At 47.2% G+C, this 14882-nt stretch overlaps 1 protein-coding gene across 1 annotated transcript in view; it reads left to right on the top strand.

Moving 5' to 3' along the window:
- The window catches only part of LOC103539242 (puromycin-sensitive aminopeptidase), a 35378-nt gene continuing 20496 nt past the window's right edge, over positions 1–14882 (top strand). The window contains exons 1-2 of the mRNA XM_030465866.1: positions 1–193; positions 8265–8349. Of these exons, the coding sequence (XP_030321726.1) occupies positions 71–193; positions 8265–8349 (208 nt within the window). The 5' untranslated portion in view covers positions 1–70. The remainder of the gene's footprint in view (positions 194–8264; positions 8350–14882) is intronic.

The following is a 14882-nucleotide window of genomic DNA, read 5'->3' as shown; positions in this document are numbered from 1 at the left end:
CCCTCCCTCTCCCCCCTTCCCCCGTTGCGGGGGGCTCAGCCCCGCACCCCCTGCCCTGCCCGCCCCCGCCATGCCGGAGAAGCGGCCCTTCGAGCGGCTGCCCGCCGACGTCTCCCCCATCAACTACGGACTCTGCCTCAAGCCCGACCTCATCGACTTCACCTTCGAGGGAAAGCTGGAGGCCGCCGTGCAGGTAGGGCCCCGCACCCCGCTCCTCGGGGGTCCCCTGGGAGCCCCATCGCACCCCCGGTTCTCTCCCTTCCCTCCTTTAGGGAGCCCCGGTACCAGCGGGACCCGCACCTTCCTTCCCCTCCTGGCTGCGGGGCCCTGCGGGGCCTCCCTCCCGCCTCAGCCCGGCCCTCGGCGCGGTGGAGCCGGACGGGCAGGTGCAGGGAGGCCGCTCGGAGCTGATCCCCCCCCTGCCTCCCTCCCTTCCACGGTTTCCTCCCTCCCTTCCCATTCAGCCTCTCCATAAATACCTATATTTATATATGGATAAATAGATAGAGAGCCATCCCGCACCCCGGGCCCGGCGGGGAAGGGCTCGGGGCAGCCCGCGGGCCCCGCCCTGCCCCGCACCGTCCCCCGGGAGCAGCCTGGGCAGGGCCGGGGGGGCCTCTCTAGGGACCCCTGGATCTCCCTGGGGCTACAACCCCCCCGCTTTCCAACCTTCTCCCCTTTTCCAGAACGGCCCCGCTAGCAAAAGTCTCTATGTAGGTTAAGCCGCGGGACCCCCCCCCCCCCCAGCCAGCACCCCGCCTGCTGCTTTGATCCATTTCCAACCATTCCGGTTTTTTTTTTTTTTTGTTTTTCTGGAAAAAGTACCGATTTAATGAGAGCTCCCCCCGGTGTAGGGCCTGGGTGCCATGGGAAGCTGGAAGGATGGAGCCAGAGGAGTGGGGAGGGGGTGTGGAAGGGCTGAAACACCCAAGGGGGGGTTCTTCTGCCTCTCCTGAAAATCAGAAGAAAAAAAGGAAAAAGAAAGAAAAAAAAAAAAGCTGCCCCGTGTTCGTGCTGGGAAGGCTCGGAGTCATCCTCAGGCTGCTGTGCCAAGATTCCCTAAACGTGCTTTTCGTGTCTCTCCTTGTGCAATGGTTTGAAAGAGATTCAGAATTGTGAGAGCTCTTGCTCAAAAGGGGATGGCTGTCATCGAGGGCTCAAAAAAAAAAACACCAAAATAATACTCCAGGGAGATTTTTTTTATTTTAAAATACTGAGAGGTGGAAGGATTGGAAGCTTGAAGAGGTGCCCAGAACCTTGTGCTTCAAATGGGGGAGTGTTGGGGTCATGGAGCTGCAGGAGCAGCACAGGGACAGAGGAGAGCAAGTGCTTGGGGAGGGCAAAGGCTGTGGGTGAGGGTGAATCTTGTGACTTTAGGGACCTGGAGGAAGGCAGCAGAGATGAGTAAGTTCACGTCATGTGGAGGAAAGACTGGAAATGTAAATGGCCTTGAAGATCCTGTTCCAGCTCAAGTCCCCCCGGGCTGCTGCTGCTCTCTTGGGTGTCTGGGTGAAAACACGCTGGCCTGAGAAATTCCCAACCTCTTCCCTCCTAATCCTAGCCACCTTTTCCTGTCTTTGCACCTAAGTTGCTGCTCCTCACTCCTGTTACAGCTGTGGGGCTGTGCTGTAAATGGGATCACTGAAATCATCCAGGTTAAAAATAACACCGGGGGGGAGGGGAGTGGTGGCTTTTTAAGCCAGCGTTGCTCCTGAAGAGTGAGGAGTAGTGAACAGCAGCCTTGGAAACTCGGTTTAAATCCAGGAATAAGGAGGATTTGGAGGCTTCTTGGGGAGGTGGTTGGCAGGTTTTAGTCTGGTTGAGATTTTTTTAAGTGTTGGTTGCTGGGTGCTCAGTGGATTCCTGGAGCACTGGGCACCACCTGGGAAGGAAAAGTCCTGGAGTTTCCTACCAGTGTGTGTTGAGGAAGAGCACTGATCTGGTGGGTTCAGGGTTGTTAAAAAAAAACCCTCCTGTTCACACCATGGGGAGCTGATCTGATCTGATCTGATCTTCCCACTGTGGGGAGAGTTAAAATACAGGGCAAGGTTTTAAAAGCATCCCTAAAGAGGAGTTCTGTGTTGTAAAATAACTCCTAACAACCAGAGACCAAAGGATCGTGAGGCCACATCCCAGCTGCACACAAGCAGGAGGTGCAGGAAGGTGCATGGGGTGAGTGTTCATCTGCTTGGGGTGGAAATCTGAAGCTTTGCCATGTCCAAAGGAAAGACACCTCTTAGATTATAGAGTAAAAATTCTGCACCTTAATGCAGAGAACAGCAAGCAGCTCACCAGCAGTGCCAGGGGGAAGGGATCTGGCTGCTTTTGGGGCTTACTTAAGGGTATGCTGACATTTGCTGGTTGGTTGGTATTGAGCTGGGATCAAAACTAGGAAATAAAAAGGAATTTGCATCCTTTTTGATGAGATTGGTTCAATGAAGGAGCTGTTGGCCATCTCCTGGAGCAGGCTGGAGTGGAGCTCAGCAGAGGCGTTCTGTTTGCAGGACGTTTGGGCACACATTGCCCAGCAGCTTTGATTTTTCTAGATTTTGGGTAGGGAAACACAAACACTGCCTTCTCTTGAAGGTCTGGGTGTTGGTTTTTGTAACCAATCAGGAAGAATCATCAGTCCCTCTGCCCCATTCCAGTATGGTAAAGCCTTGACATGTGATAATCCCCAGGAAGTCCTTAAACCAGGGATGCTTTCTGAGTACTGAAACTTTGACACCAGTGTCAATCATGATTAATGGCAAAATGAGGAAAGTGCTTAATTATGTACATCTTGATTAGCCAGCTGGAATTAGTGATACTGAGTCAAGGTATTACAAGTAAACACTTGATCAGCCAGTTTGTGTTCCTCAGTGGGTGCCAATCAGTAGGGTTTGGCAGTGCCCTGTGGAGAGTTTGGGGGAAGGCTTTTGACTTGAGCACTTCCAAGAAAGGTTAAATAACCTTCCAGGCCTTGGTGGTGGGCTCAGGGCAGGGAGACAGAACCTAAAAAGCCATTTTGTCTTTATGTGGCAATAATAAATGTTGCACTTGTGTGGCTCCCTCCAGGGCTCGAGGGGATAAAGCCTTTTATGATGCAAAAGATAAGGCTGTGGCCTCAGTGTCAGCAGCCACCGGGTTGGTTTCAAAGCCTTAAGAAGAACTGGTAGGTGTTTGCAGTTTGTTGTTTTCAGGTTAGGGGATTGGCCTCCCCTCCACTCTTTGGATTGTTTGATTTTTGTGGCCTCTTGAGGCTGCACCTGGTGAGCTAAGGGTTAAGTTTTGTCCAGTTACTCAAGGTTTTAAAAGAATATAATTTGTGGTATTATTAATATTTTGAAAGCCTGTGGAGTTGTGTAACAAACAGACAAATGAACACTTTATAATGGGGTATTTATGACAATTAACCCCAAAGTCCTCAAGGTTTCCTGCTGAAAGAGTTCATTTCTCACAAGGAGGGCAAAACGTGGTCGTGGGGGGATTGGGTTCTGTGTGTCAGGAGCAGATCTGGAGGTGAAGTGGAGCCTCCTGCTCACCATCCTGTGATCACTCTGTCAGCTTTCTCATCCTTTAGCATTTCAAGCTGTTGATTTGTTGGGTGTGTGGGGATGTTTCTGAATGAGCACAATTGAGTGGGGTTTTTTCTTTCTTTCTTTTTTTTTTCTTCCTTTTTGTGGAAGTAGTTCATCTACTCTATTCATCTGTTAGCTGGAGATTTAATTATTCCAACCCTGATCCTCAGGCTCTGGTTATCAGTGCAGCACACTGCCATTACTCAGTGTCTGGGGCAACTTTTTTTTCCATTCTGCTTTTGGCTCCTGGGAGGTTTGGAACAAAGAGGGGATGTGGGGCCAGCCTGTTCTTCACCAGACATGAGCAAACATTTGGCTCCCCAAATTCAACTCTCGTTTTAAGCTCCTAGAAGGAAGTTCTTCAAGCTCTTAGGACTCCAAAAACCCCTCAGGGTGCTGAGCTTTGGAGAGGGAGCTCTGTGGTCAGCTCCCAACTCCCTGGGGTTTCCTTGGTGCCTCTTTTGGAGGGTGCTGATTCATTTCTTTCATTGCAAACTTAACTCCACCGAGGTGGTTCTGGGTTGCAGAGCAGCCAATCTGTGAGGAATTTACAACCTGAGGTAGATGGCTCTTTTAAAATATCTTTCCCAGTCCCTTTTATTGTGTCTTAAGGATACTGGGTTACATTTAGCAATGTTTAACCTGTATCTCTTGCTTTTTATAGGTTAATTATGCAGTATCTGCTAGACTAAAGTATAAATAGTCTTTTGATCCTGCTGCATGCCAGTTAAAGATTAATTGTGGCACTCTTGGATGTAATCCTTGAAAAATTAAGCTTAATGGGTGTAGTATTTGTGGTCAGTATCTTTTTTTTTTGGTGGGGAATGAGTCTGACATGAATACCCAGTCAGGATATCCAAGCCTTGCAGCTTGGGTGAGATGGGGATTGGAGTGTGCAGGGTGAAATCTGCTTCAGAATCAGCACCCTGGGACCCTCATGGCACCAGCTCCAAAATCAGGGATTTCCTCATTTCCTAATTCCTTTCCCCCCTCACCCCCAGGAAGGCCTCAGGTGCTCTGAGCATCCTTACAAAGGGATTTATTTCTCTGATTAATTTGACACTTGTGAGGATGTGTGGCAGCTCCAGAGGAGTGCTGCTGGATGCTCTTTGGAATGAAGGGAGTTTTTTGGGGATGATTTATTTATTATTTTTTTTTGGCTGCCATCCTCTGCTCCAGATGCAGGCTGATAAAACTCTTGCTTCCCTCTCTCATTGAAGTTTTGAATTCTTGAAAAGTTCCACCCTGGAACACAACCTGGGGTAATTTGAGGTGGCTATTTTTAGAGACTAGGATGCTAAAAACACACATGCTGGTGATAATGCTGCATTTAGAAGAGGACTCTTGAAGCTGAGTGACAAGAGTTTAATTCTCTAGCCTTACAAATGGCTCTGGAGTATCATGGCTCTGGTTTTAACTACAGAAGATGTCTTTTGGTGCCCCTAATCCTTTCCTGTGGATAGGCTGCCATTCTTCTAAAGCCATCCAGATTCTTGTTTCCAATGTCCAAAAGCTTTACAAAACCCAACAGCTTTCCAGCATCTCTGTTAAAAAAAGCCTTTTTAGCAGTTTTTCCCTCAAATGGTCTCACTTTTTGGCACTACTGGAGGGAACTTCAGCTCTCCTCTCCTAATGGGTGAGATTTTTCCTTCCCAGAACCAAATGCTGAGCACAGAGGGGGCTGTGGAGGGGTTGGGAAGTTTGTGTCTGAGCCAGGGAATGCCTCAGGAGTTGGTGGTGTCTGTGCCTGCCTCATCTCAGGAGGTATCTGAGCTCTGATGGATGGTTCCAGGCTTTCACCAAAAACACCACCTTGAAAACTTTGGAATTTTTTGGCTCTTCCTCCCAGAGCTTGCTCTCACTTCATCTGCTGCTCTTCAGCCTTCCAGCAAAGCTGCTTGCATTCCTCTCTTGCTCTTGCCTTGGAAAGCCTCTTCTTGTTGAGGAGTAACTTTATTATTTTGCATTGGGAGGTGAAGCAGGGTGAGAGTCTGCATGTATCCAGCTCTGTAATTCCTGACACCTTCTGCAGTCAGATGGGGTTTTTTTGCCTCAATATGATTGCATTTATGGGAAGCACCCCATGAGCAGAATATGTCTCCCAAAACATGGCAATAGTGGGAATGTAAAAGCAGCTTCAAGGTTCCACTTAGAGTAAAAAAAAAATAAATACAAAAAGCCCCATTAATTCCTCTAGAACCTACAGGTTCTTCTGAGATGAAATGGTCAGAAGTCAAGCGTGCTGGGTGGTTTGGTTTTGTTCTTCCAAGTGTGTCTGTACCTCATTATTTTTAGTGGATCAGAGGGAGGAGGCTCTCATGCTGAAGCCTGTGTGCCAACATGAAAACTGGGGGGTTTTTTTTGGGTTGTTTTTATTTTTTTCCTCCACTGAATCAAACTCTGGGGTTCCCAGCAGTGTGCAGGAGGTGCTCTGCCAGTGTTCATATCTGCAGACTGAATTTTGCCCTTTGCTTTTCATGAGTTTGGAGGGTTAAGCATTTTCCAGGCTACTGATTCACTGAGTCCCTGGAAATGGTTTGGGGATGTCTCAGTCTCTTGTAAAACTGGCTTGATATTCCTTAGGAGGAGAGAAAAAAAAAAAAAAAAAGGTAAAAATAGGTAATTGCCTTTCTAAGAATTCCCTGAAGTTGTCTCTGCACAAACAAACTTATTCTGCAGGCACAGGGCTACATGGAAAAGTTTTCTGTCCTCAGAAGAGGTTGTTTGTAACAATCCAAGCCTATTGTTAAAGCCAGCATTGTCTGCAGCTTGGACAGCTCTTTATGCATCTTGAATTCCTAATCCATAGAGATTTTGATTTGTAGATGGAAAAAAAGGTCTCCAGTAGACATTTATTAGAAGCTTTCCTCATTCTGATTTTCCTGGGTTTTATAAGACCTTGAAAAACCCCAAACCCTGATGCTGTGATTAAAATTGTTGGGCTTTGGTCCTAGGTTTTGGGAAGTGTTTTAATCCTTTGGCTTCATGCACACCCAATTGGAAATAAAAATAGATTTCAGATGGTAAATCTTTATTCGGAACACCAAGTGTAACCTGGGTCACTTCAGCTGCTACATTTGCTGGTTTTAGGCATTGCAAGCATGTTCTGAGGATCAGGGTAAATTTCTTAGGTAACATTGTTTTGGTTTTACCACTATAAAGAGGCCACAGGGTGAGAAGAGAGCAGCCCTTTGCTGTGGGACCAGCTCCTGGGGGGTGCCTGACCTGCAGGGTTTGGGAAGATTCGGTGTTATATTTGTCAAAAATTGTGTTTGTGATAGGAACAAACCACAGACATTTGCTTCAGAAGCCAAGTTGCTGGCTGAGGTTGGGAAGAAGCTGAGGTGGGGTCACCCATCCTCTGTGGAGCAGAGGGTCCCACCTGGGTGCCCCCGTGAAGCACCAACAAAAATGCCCTGACATTTCTTAAGCCTCCCTTATCTGGGCCTGAATTTGTTTTCTGTGTACACAGTGACTAAGGAAGCATTTCTGTGGTGTGCCCAGGGAACACACATTAAACTGAGTATCTGCTTCTGTTTACTCACCCTGTGTAGGTGCAGCTCCTGGAGGGCAGGGGGGTGACAGTCCTCTCTGCTCTGTCACCTCAGAGCTGCTTGGTTTGGCTTTGCTTGGAATTAATTGCATTTATACTCAGAGGTTTGGATGCTCAGCAGGACAGAGCCCTTTGGGCTCCTGGATCCAGCACACAGAGGTTTGGATGCTCAGCAGGACAGAGCCCTTTGGGCTCCTGGATCCAGCACACAGGTCCAGTTGGTTTCTTGCTCTGTGTTCAGAGGTGTTAGGATGGGGTTTTAATGTAATAATAGTGAGAAATCAGGACAGGAATGCAGGTTCTTCTGCTTTAATAAACTTCCTGGCTGGAGTAGGAACATGTCAGACTCTAGCTGGCTGCTGGAGAGGTTCTTGCTCCTTTTATTTAAAGAACTGGTGTTGCCCATGGCTAGAAACTGGATCCTGGACTAGCAGGGTTACCAGCTCAGTCTGGTGTGGTGGTTCCAGTGGTTTCAGCCATAACTTTCTAAATAATTCTTAGTTGAGTTCCCAAATATTTTACCCCTTAGTAATTAATTGATATTTAATTTGAATTCCTCTCTATTCAGGCTCTTGCATCCCGAGCTGGCAGGGTGAGATTATTACTACACTGGGAGCTGGCCACTTGTTAAATAAAGCAAAGTGTGTGTAGCCAAGAGCTGGCAGAAGGAAAGCTCTCAGGAAAATGTAAAGGCAAATTTCTTGGCAGCTGTTTTGAACCCAAGAAGTGGTTGCAGTGTCAGTGGCTCAGGACACTGCACCCTGGGTTCTGTTTCTGCTCATCCCCAAGGTGGAAGTTTGGGTTATGACCATCTCTGGAAGGAAGCTGCCAGGCTCTATCTGTTTTTATTGGTCTGGGATTCCCAGACAAGGACAAGGGCCCTATTGTCAGGCTTTCATACCAGTTTTTAACAGGCAGTTCATTCCCTTAAATAATTTACAGCCTCAATAAGTAGGCCTGGATGGCTGGAACATGATTCAATATGCATGTGCCAGGACAAATGAGAGCAGTCAGGGGAATGTATTTTTCTCTTTTACCACTCTTAGCACTCCAGTTCTGTTCCAAACACTTTGAGGGCTTTCTGGATGAAAGGGTGGTGGGGATGCAGGGAACACCATCTCTTCCTGGTCCTCACAACCTTTCTCTTGCAGGTGAAACAGGCAACCAACCAAATTGTGATGAACTGTGCTGACATTGACATTATCACAGCTTCCTATGCACCAGAAGGAGATGAAGGTAGGACTGCTGTTTTGCTGGGATTTTTATGTGTTAATCCATTTTATTTCTGACACGAGGTGCTGTTGCCAACAGTTAACAACTTTGATTGCTGCATCACATGATGGGTTGATAAGCTAATCTACCCCTAGAAGCACAAAATTAATTATCTGACCTTCATTCTTTTCTCATCACTGTCATTTGCATGATGTTTAAAAACAAAAAAAAAGTTACCTCAAGCTTCTGTGAGATCTCTGTTCCATTCCATCATGCCTGAGTGTTGTGGGCAAAAGGTGTTGGACTGGTTTTACAATGGTTTTTATTTTTATTCTGGACAAGTGTGTAAGAACATGATCTGTACCTGGAGACTTGGCAGGACCAGTAGAAATCTGGGAGAAGGGCTTGTCTGAGGAATGCACCAGTAAGAGCTGGCAGTAGGAAATACTGACTGGGAAGGATTTGGAAAAGTACAGAAGACATTTAATTGACATTTATCAGGATGCTTTGAGTGTAGAGCAACATGGAAAGAGGTAATTGTGTGGAAGAGACGGGTTGGGATCCAGCTCAGTGAGAGACTGGAGGTTACTGGAGAAATGGAAGAAGCAGTGCCTGTTTGTAATGTGCAATTAGAGTAGGTGACATCTTCCCCCAGGTGTGTTTTGAGGAGATTTAGGAGACAGACAAAAAAAGTTTTAGTAATGGAAGCATGAAGGGGTTGGGGTGTGCAAAATAAACTCCTTGAAACAGAGCCATGGGCTGACACTGCTGCCTGTGGGCTTTGTATGGACATTCCAAGCATGGCAGTGATTTGGTGCACTGTGCCCAACTGGTTGTTGAGTCCTTGAGAAGAGGAAGAGAAGAAGAGAAGAGGAAGAGAGGAAGAGAGGAAGAGAAGAAGAGAAGAAGAGAAGAGAGGAAGAGAAGAGGAAGAGAGGAAGAGAAGAAGAGAAGAGAGGAAGAGAAGAAGAGAAGAGAGGAAGAGAAGAAGAGAAGAGGAAGAGAGGAAGAGAAGGAAGAGAGGAAGAGGAGAAGAGAGGAAGAGAGGAAGAGGAGAAGAGAGGAAGAGAAGAGGAAGAGAGGAAGAGAAGAGGAAGAGAGGAAGAGAAGAGGAAGAGAAGAAGAGAAGAGAGGAAGAGAAGAAGAGAAGAGAGGAAGAGAAGAGGAAGAGAGGAAGAGAAGAGGAAGAGAAGAGGAAGAGAAGAGGAAGAGAGGAAGAGAAGAGAAGAGAGGAAGAGAAGAGAAGAGAGGAAGAGAAGAGGAAGAGAAGAAGAGAAGAGAGGAAGAGAAGAAGAGAAGAGAGGAAGAGAAGAAGAGGAAGAGAAGAGGAAGAGAAGAGGAAGAGGAAGAGGAAGAGGAAGAGGAAGAGAAGAGAAGAGAAGAGAAGAGAAGAGAAGAGAAGAGAAGAGAAGAGAAGAGAAGAGAAGAGAAGAGAAGAGAAGAGAAGAGAAGAGAAGAGAAGAGAAGAGAAGAGAAGAGAAGAGAAGAGAAGAGAAGAGAAGAGAAGAGAAGAGAAGAGAAGAGAAGAGAAGAGAAGAGAAGCTCTGCAGAGATCCCTTTTCTAGGAGGAGCATTCCACTCTGGAGCACTTTGTTCCAGCCATGGGTGTGAGTTGGAGGAATGGTCTTAGTGATGGGCAGAAGGATGCTCCTGCTTTGCTTTCAGCTTCTCTCACATGTTTGTGCAAGAGCTGAAAGAAGTTCAGTGAGCAGGGCTGTGTTTGAACACCTAAAGAAGGGAAAAAAAAAACCCAAAACCAAACCTGAATTTTCCAGGCTGGGTTTGGTAGGGACAATCCCAGTTCTCCTGTGGATGGGGAGCTCTGTCCCAGGGAAGCAGCCTTGGGTTTGGGTGTGTTGTGGAAAAGTCCAGCTCACCACAGGAAGCCTGGGAGGATGGCAGAGAAGAATCTGGAGCTCAGCCACCACTTCTGATGCTGCAGGAACCCAGCACCCTTTCCTCCACCTGCTGGATCCAGGCTCCTGGCTGTGTCCTGCAGCTCGGTTCCCAGGTGCTGTTCACACGCTGCTTGGGGTGATCTGGAGTGGATTGGGTGCACCCCAGTGCTGGGTGCTCCCCAGTGCTGGGTGCTCCTGGAGAGGTTTCTTATCCTGAGTAATGAGGTGGGGAGTGGTAGGAAGAGCAGAGTGTGTGTGTGTGGAGTCTGTGCTGCCCCACCCCAGGCCCAACCCACCTCTTCATTTCTGGGTTTTGTCATGGAGAAAAGGAAAATAAATGGCAAAGGCCCCGAGGAGTAAAATCCCCTCCCTGCCAAAATGGGGAAAAAAAATCCATAAAATAGACTATTTTAATGTGTTCCCTTTGTGCTCTTCAGAGCTGATTTTCCCCTCCTAGGGGTCTAATTTTCTATTCTTTAAGAGTGATATATTCTCCATATCACTTTGTAGCTGCTCCTAACTTTGAAGCTCCACTGTTGTAGGGCTGAATGGAGACTTAAACCCCAGTCCACTGAGTTTCTGTGGTTTGAATTCCTTCATTCTGATTTTTTTTTAGATAGCCTTGAACATGGCCCTCTGGACACAGCAGAATTCCAGTCCAGCACGTTGGCTGCAGCACCTCAACTCTTGCATCATAAAGATTTGAGGGGCAGATTTGCTGCCTGTTTACTATAGTTATCCTCAGGCTCCACGGGGTTAAAACATATCTCTCAGGTTGGGAAGCTGCCAACTAGTGTAATGGCTTTGGAAGTAAAATTGCATGAAATTGGCTGACTATTTGCTGGCACCTGTTGTTACAGATCAAGTCAGTCTTACTAATGCCTCCATTGTGCTCAGCTTTGGGATGGCAATTGTATAACTGGTCTCAAAAACAGGCTGCAAAACAGTCCAACAGAAAATATCAGCCAGATCCTTTGGGTTTGGTTACTTGGGTGAGCCCTGTCCCCACTGCCTGTTCAGGATGCTTGAGAACGAGTGAGAAGTTGCTGATTTTTTCTCCTTCAAAGGCCCTGGTGAAGAATTGTTCCCTCTTTTAGTTCTATACCTTTGGGGAAGAATTTCTCCCACTTCTCTGTAAATAGGGGACAACAGATAATTGGTCATTTACCTTCTTTCAAGTGTGGTTCTGTTCCCAAAAGCTGCTGTGTGAAAAAGAGACCTCTTAGCTCAGCAGATCCCTGTTTGTGGAGGTGAGCTCTGGAGTTTTGTGCACAAGTTTATTTTGCTAATAGTTCTTGTTACTCTTGAGCACCTCTGTGGCCAAGGCTGTGCACCAGAAATCTTAGCAGGGACTGGGGGCTGTGTTTTCCCTCCTCTCCTGTTCCCTCTCCCAGAGATGGATACAGCAGAGGGTAGAACTTGATCTTTGGAATTTTAATGCAGATTTGCCGGGGAATCAGATTATTGCCCAATAGTTGACAGGAAGCTGGGGAGAGGGGGGGGATGTCAGAAGCTTTAAAGTCAAAGTAAAAAAATGTTGCTGTGTAATCCACAATCGAGTGATAGTGAATAATAAACCAGCAGAGATTGATCACACACTACTTGGAAGCAGAAAATTTCTCTGTTCCGTGGTGAAACCAAACGCAGGGGTTGTAACCCCGGGGGCTGTGGGTTTGCTCTCTGTGCCAGGTGCAGGGAATGGAACACAAGCTACTCCAAAGGACTGAAGTTTTTTTTTTTTCCCTGGCTGAAGTTGTGACTGGCTCCTCCTACTAATCCTAACGAGGAATTGGGTTTGGGGTTTCTCCAGGAGCCAGTTCCCTGCCTTTGTAGCCAGAGGTTGATAGCGCAGCCGCGGCGTTTGGGTGCCCAATGGTTGGCTTTGCACTGCTCAAGGAAGGGCTGAAGCAAGTTAGGTTTTAATTTAGATTTTTAGGGGATTGAGTTTCCTACAATTACTGAGTGCTGAGTCGTTTGATCTTCACATGAATCTTTCCTTTAAGGAGCTGTGAAATTGTGATAGAGTCATAATCAGTGAATTGGATTGTCTTTGGCTTGGGAAGCTCTTCAGATCCTGGGGGCTGGAGCACGGCTTCTTAAATTTAGAGATGCTTGGAGGGCAGTACTTGGCCATTTTGCCTAGAAAATCACAAGCAACCCCAGTGGTGTTTGTTTAGCAGAAATAATCAAGTGAACTTTGATCTGTACTTCAACCTTTTCCAGGTTCTAAGGCCAGAACTCATTATTTTAGTCTTTTCCTTCCTCGTCTGCCTGGGACACGCTTGGATGCTGCTCCTGGATGCTGGCTAGAGCAGAGCCTCAGCTGATGTGTAAAAACAACAAAAGATCATGGGTGTTTATGGAAAGCTGAGCAGTGGGACCCAAGTTTATCTGGGTGTTGCTTCCCCTTGGCACTCTGGTGCCACAGGGCTCGTGGGGCAGTCTGGAGTCACAGTGCTGTGGAAAGGGACAGAGCCCACTCCCTCCCTCCCTTCCCTTGGCATTGCTCTGTGTCTGCTGTTGAGCAGCCATGTGGATCAGGAAACCACTGGCTGAAAACTGCCTCTGTAAGAGGAAAAAAAAAAAACCAAAACAAAAAGGGAAGGGAGCTTTTGGAGCCAAATCATCTTCCTCATCCTGGTGTGAGTGGCAGTGGAAAGGGAGGGAATGGGAACGTGCAGCAGGAGCCAGGGAAAATGAGACTGCTGTCTCTGGCTTAAGCCAGCTGTGAAACCTTCCTTTGTTGTAGAAAAGCTCAGCTGCATCTTTTCCTCTGGAGAGGACTTGGTGGGACTGAGTGGTGCAGGTAGGTGTGGGGAGGAGGAGGCCTGGGCTGGGCTGGTGTGAGAGCTCCGGGCAGCTCGGACATCGCTGCCCTCAGCAGGGCTGTCCAGAGCCTGTCCTGATCCACATGGAAAGGTGTGAAAGGGCCTGAAAGCACTGAGCATCCCCAGGAATCTCATCAGGGGATGCTGTGTCAACATGGGAGATGTTTTAAGCTCACATTTTTCACTTGCAGATGGAGTCAGCTGGGTTCAGGCAGTCCCTGGAGCTCAGCTGATGAGTGCAGGTTCATCAAGCCACCAGACCTTAATTGCCTGTGACTTCTCCATGAAAAAAAATTCCACACTTGAAAAAATTCCAGCTTTTCCATTTGGCTTTGTCTTCCCTTTGAAACACACAGACATTTGACATTGCTTAAAACCTTTGGGCTGCATCCCAGGCATGCAGTACAGAAACTGGGATCATGCATAGGTGTATCCATCCATCCATATGGATGTATGGTTGCTGTGCAGTCTCAGGAAGCACTCTGTAGGTAAGGCCTGTCATTTATTAAATGCTACTGTAAAACCTGCTGTGTAGTGCTCTGCTAGATCTGCCTTTTATGCCTTTTTCCCCCAAAGACACACAGCCCCAGCAGCTTTTTCTTTTCTCATGCCACTTGGTCCAGGCTGAGTACTAATGTGCTAGTGATTAACTTGCAACCTTGCAGTGCCAAACTCTCCAAAGTTAGGAAGCTGCCAAAACTGTGTTGTTCTCTTCAGGAGCTTTTGTGTTCAGCACTGTTAGGAATTCAGGCAGCCTGGTCCTGCAGTTATAGCTTTGTTATGGGCACTTCTCTTAAACTCTTAATGAAAAGTATTGCCAATGGTTTTCCACGGTTCTTTTGCCGTATAAATGAATAAAAAAATTGCCAAGTATAAATTCTATAATTAAAAAATACTTTGAATCTTTATTTTTTTCCTTGTTTTGGTGATCAATCTATTAGCAGCTGCTTTGAGGATGATAAAAACTTGCTCTTCCAGACACCAGCTCCTCAATGAGTGAAGGAAACACCAACTCCCCCGTTGTCAAGGTGGGGAGAAGCTGTAAATGGATTTTTCCCTTCTCTCTGGGGTTGCTTTTAAGCCTTCCTCAGGAGCTGGCTGGCAGGGTGAGCTGGGGGAGATTGTGATCAGTGTGTGCACAGCATCCCCCATCAGATGGCCAAGCAGAACTTGTTTAAGCAGTGTTTCTAACCTCAGGGTAATTGGAATCTAACCCTGGAAAATGAAGGTTGAGAAGGAATAAGGTTGTTCTCTGCTGTGTGCTGCCTGCTGCACCTTCCCAGGGGAAAGCAATAAACCCCAAGCTGAAGGTCTTCACCTTGCTCTGGTGCTGGTCATGTTTTACCTCTGTCTTTTCCTACGACTTTCCTAGTCCAGGTTAACAAGGTTATGAAGCAGCAGGGCTGCACATTCAAACTGAGGAGGACTTCACATTTGGGAGAGGAGGAGGAGATGGAAACTCGATCTCCATTGTCAGCTCTTGGCAGCAGAGCTGCATAACACACATTCCTCTGGATTTCTGGGTTGCAGTAGGTTACAGAGCTGTGATCCTGAAGTCAGGGCATTGTTTGCCTTCCATATCAGATTGTTTCCATTAGGAGCTGTAAAAAGATACAAATGTTTTTGGTTTGCTGTGGTCATTTTGAAGTACACGGAGGGGAGTGTTTCTTCATTCCTCCCCTGATCTTTATCAGAGGTTTCTCAGGTTTGCAGTTAACCTCTGACCACAGGCTGACAGCTCAGGACCTCCAGGTTCTCCAGCAGCACCAGGGTTCCTCCCAGCAGCTTGAACATCAATTTCCTGCAGGTATTCAGCCTCTCCTTCCCTCTG

The sequence above is a fragment of the Calypte anna genome, chromosome 27 (genome assembly GCF_003957555.1).
Source record: "Calypte anna isolate BGI_N300 chromosome 27, bCalAnn1_v1.p, whole genome shotgun sequence".
In the NCBI taxonomy this organism is placed as follows: Eukaryota; Metazoa; Chordata; class Aves; order Apodiformes; family Trochilidae; genus Calypte; species Calypte anna.
The sequence above is the reverse complement of the archived record's forward strand: the minus strand, read 5'-3'. Positions and strand labels throughout refer to the sequence as shown.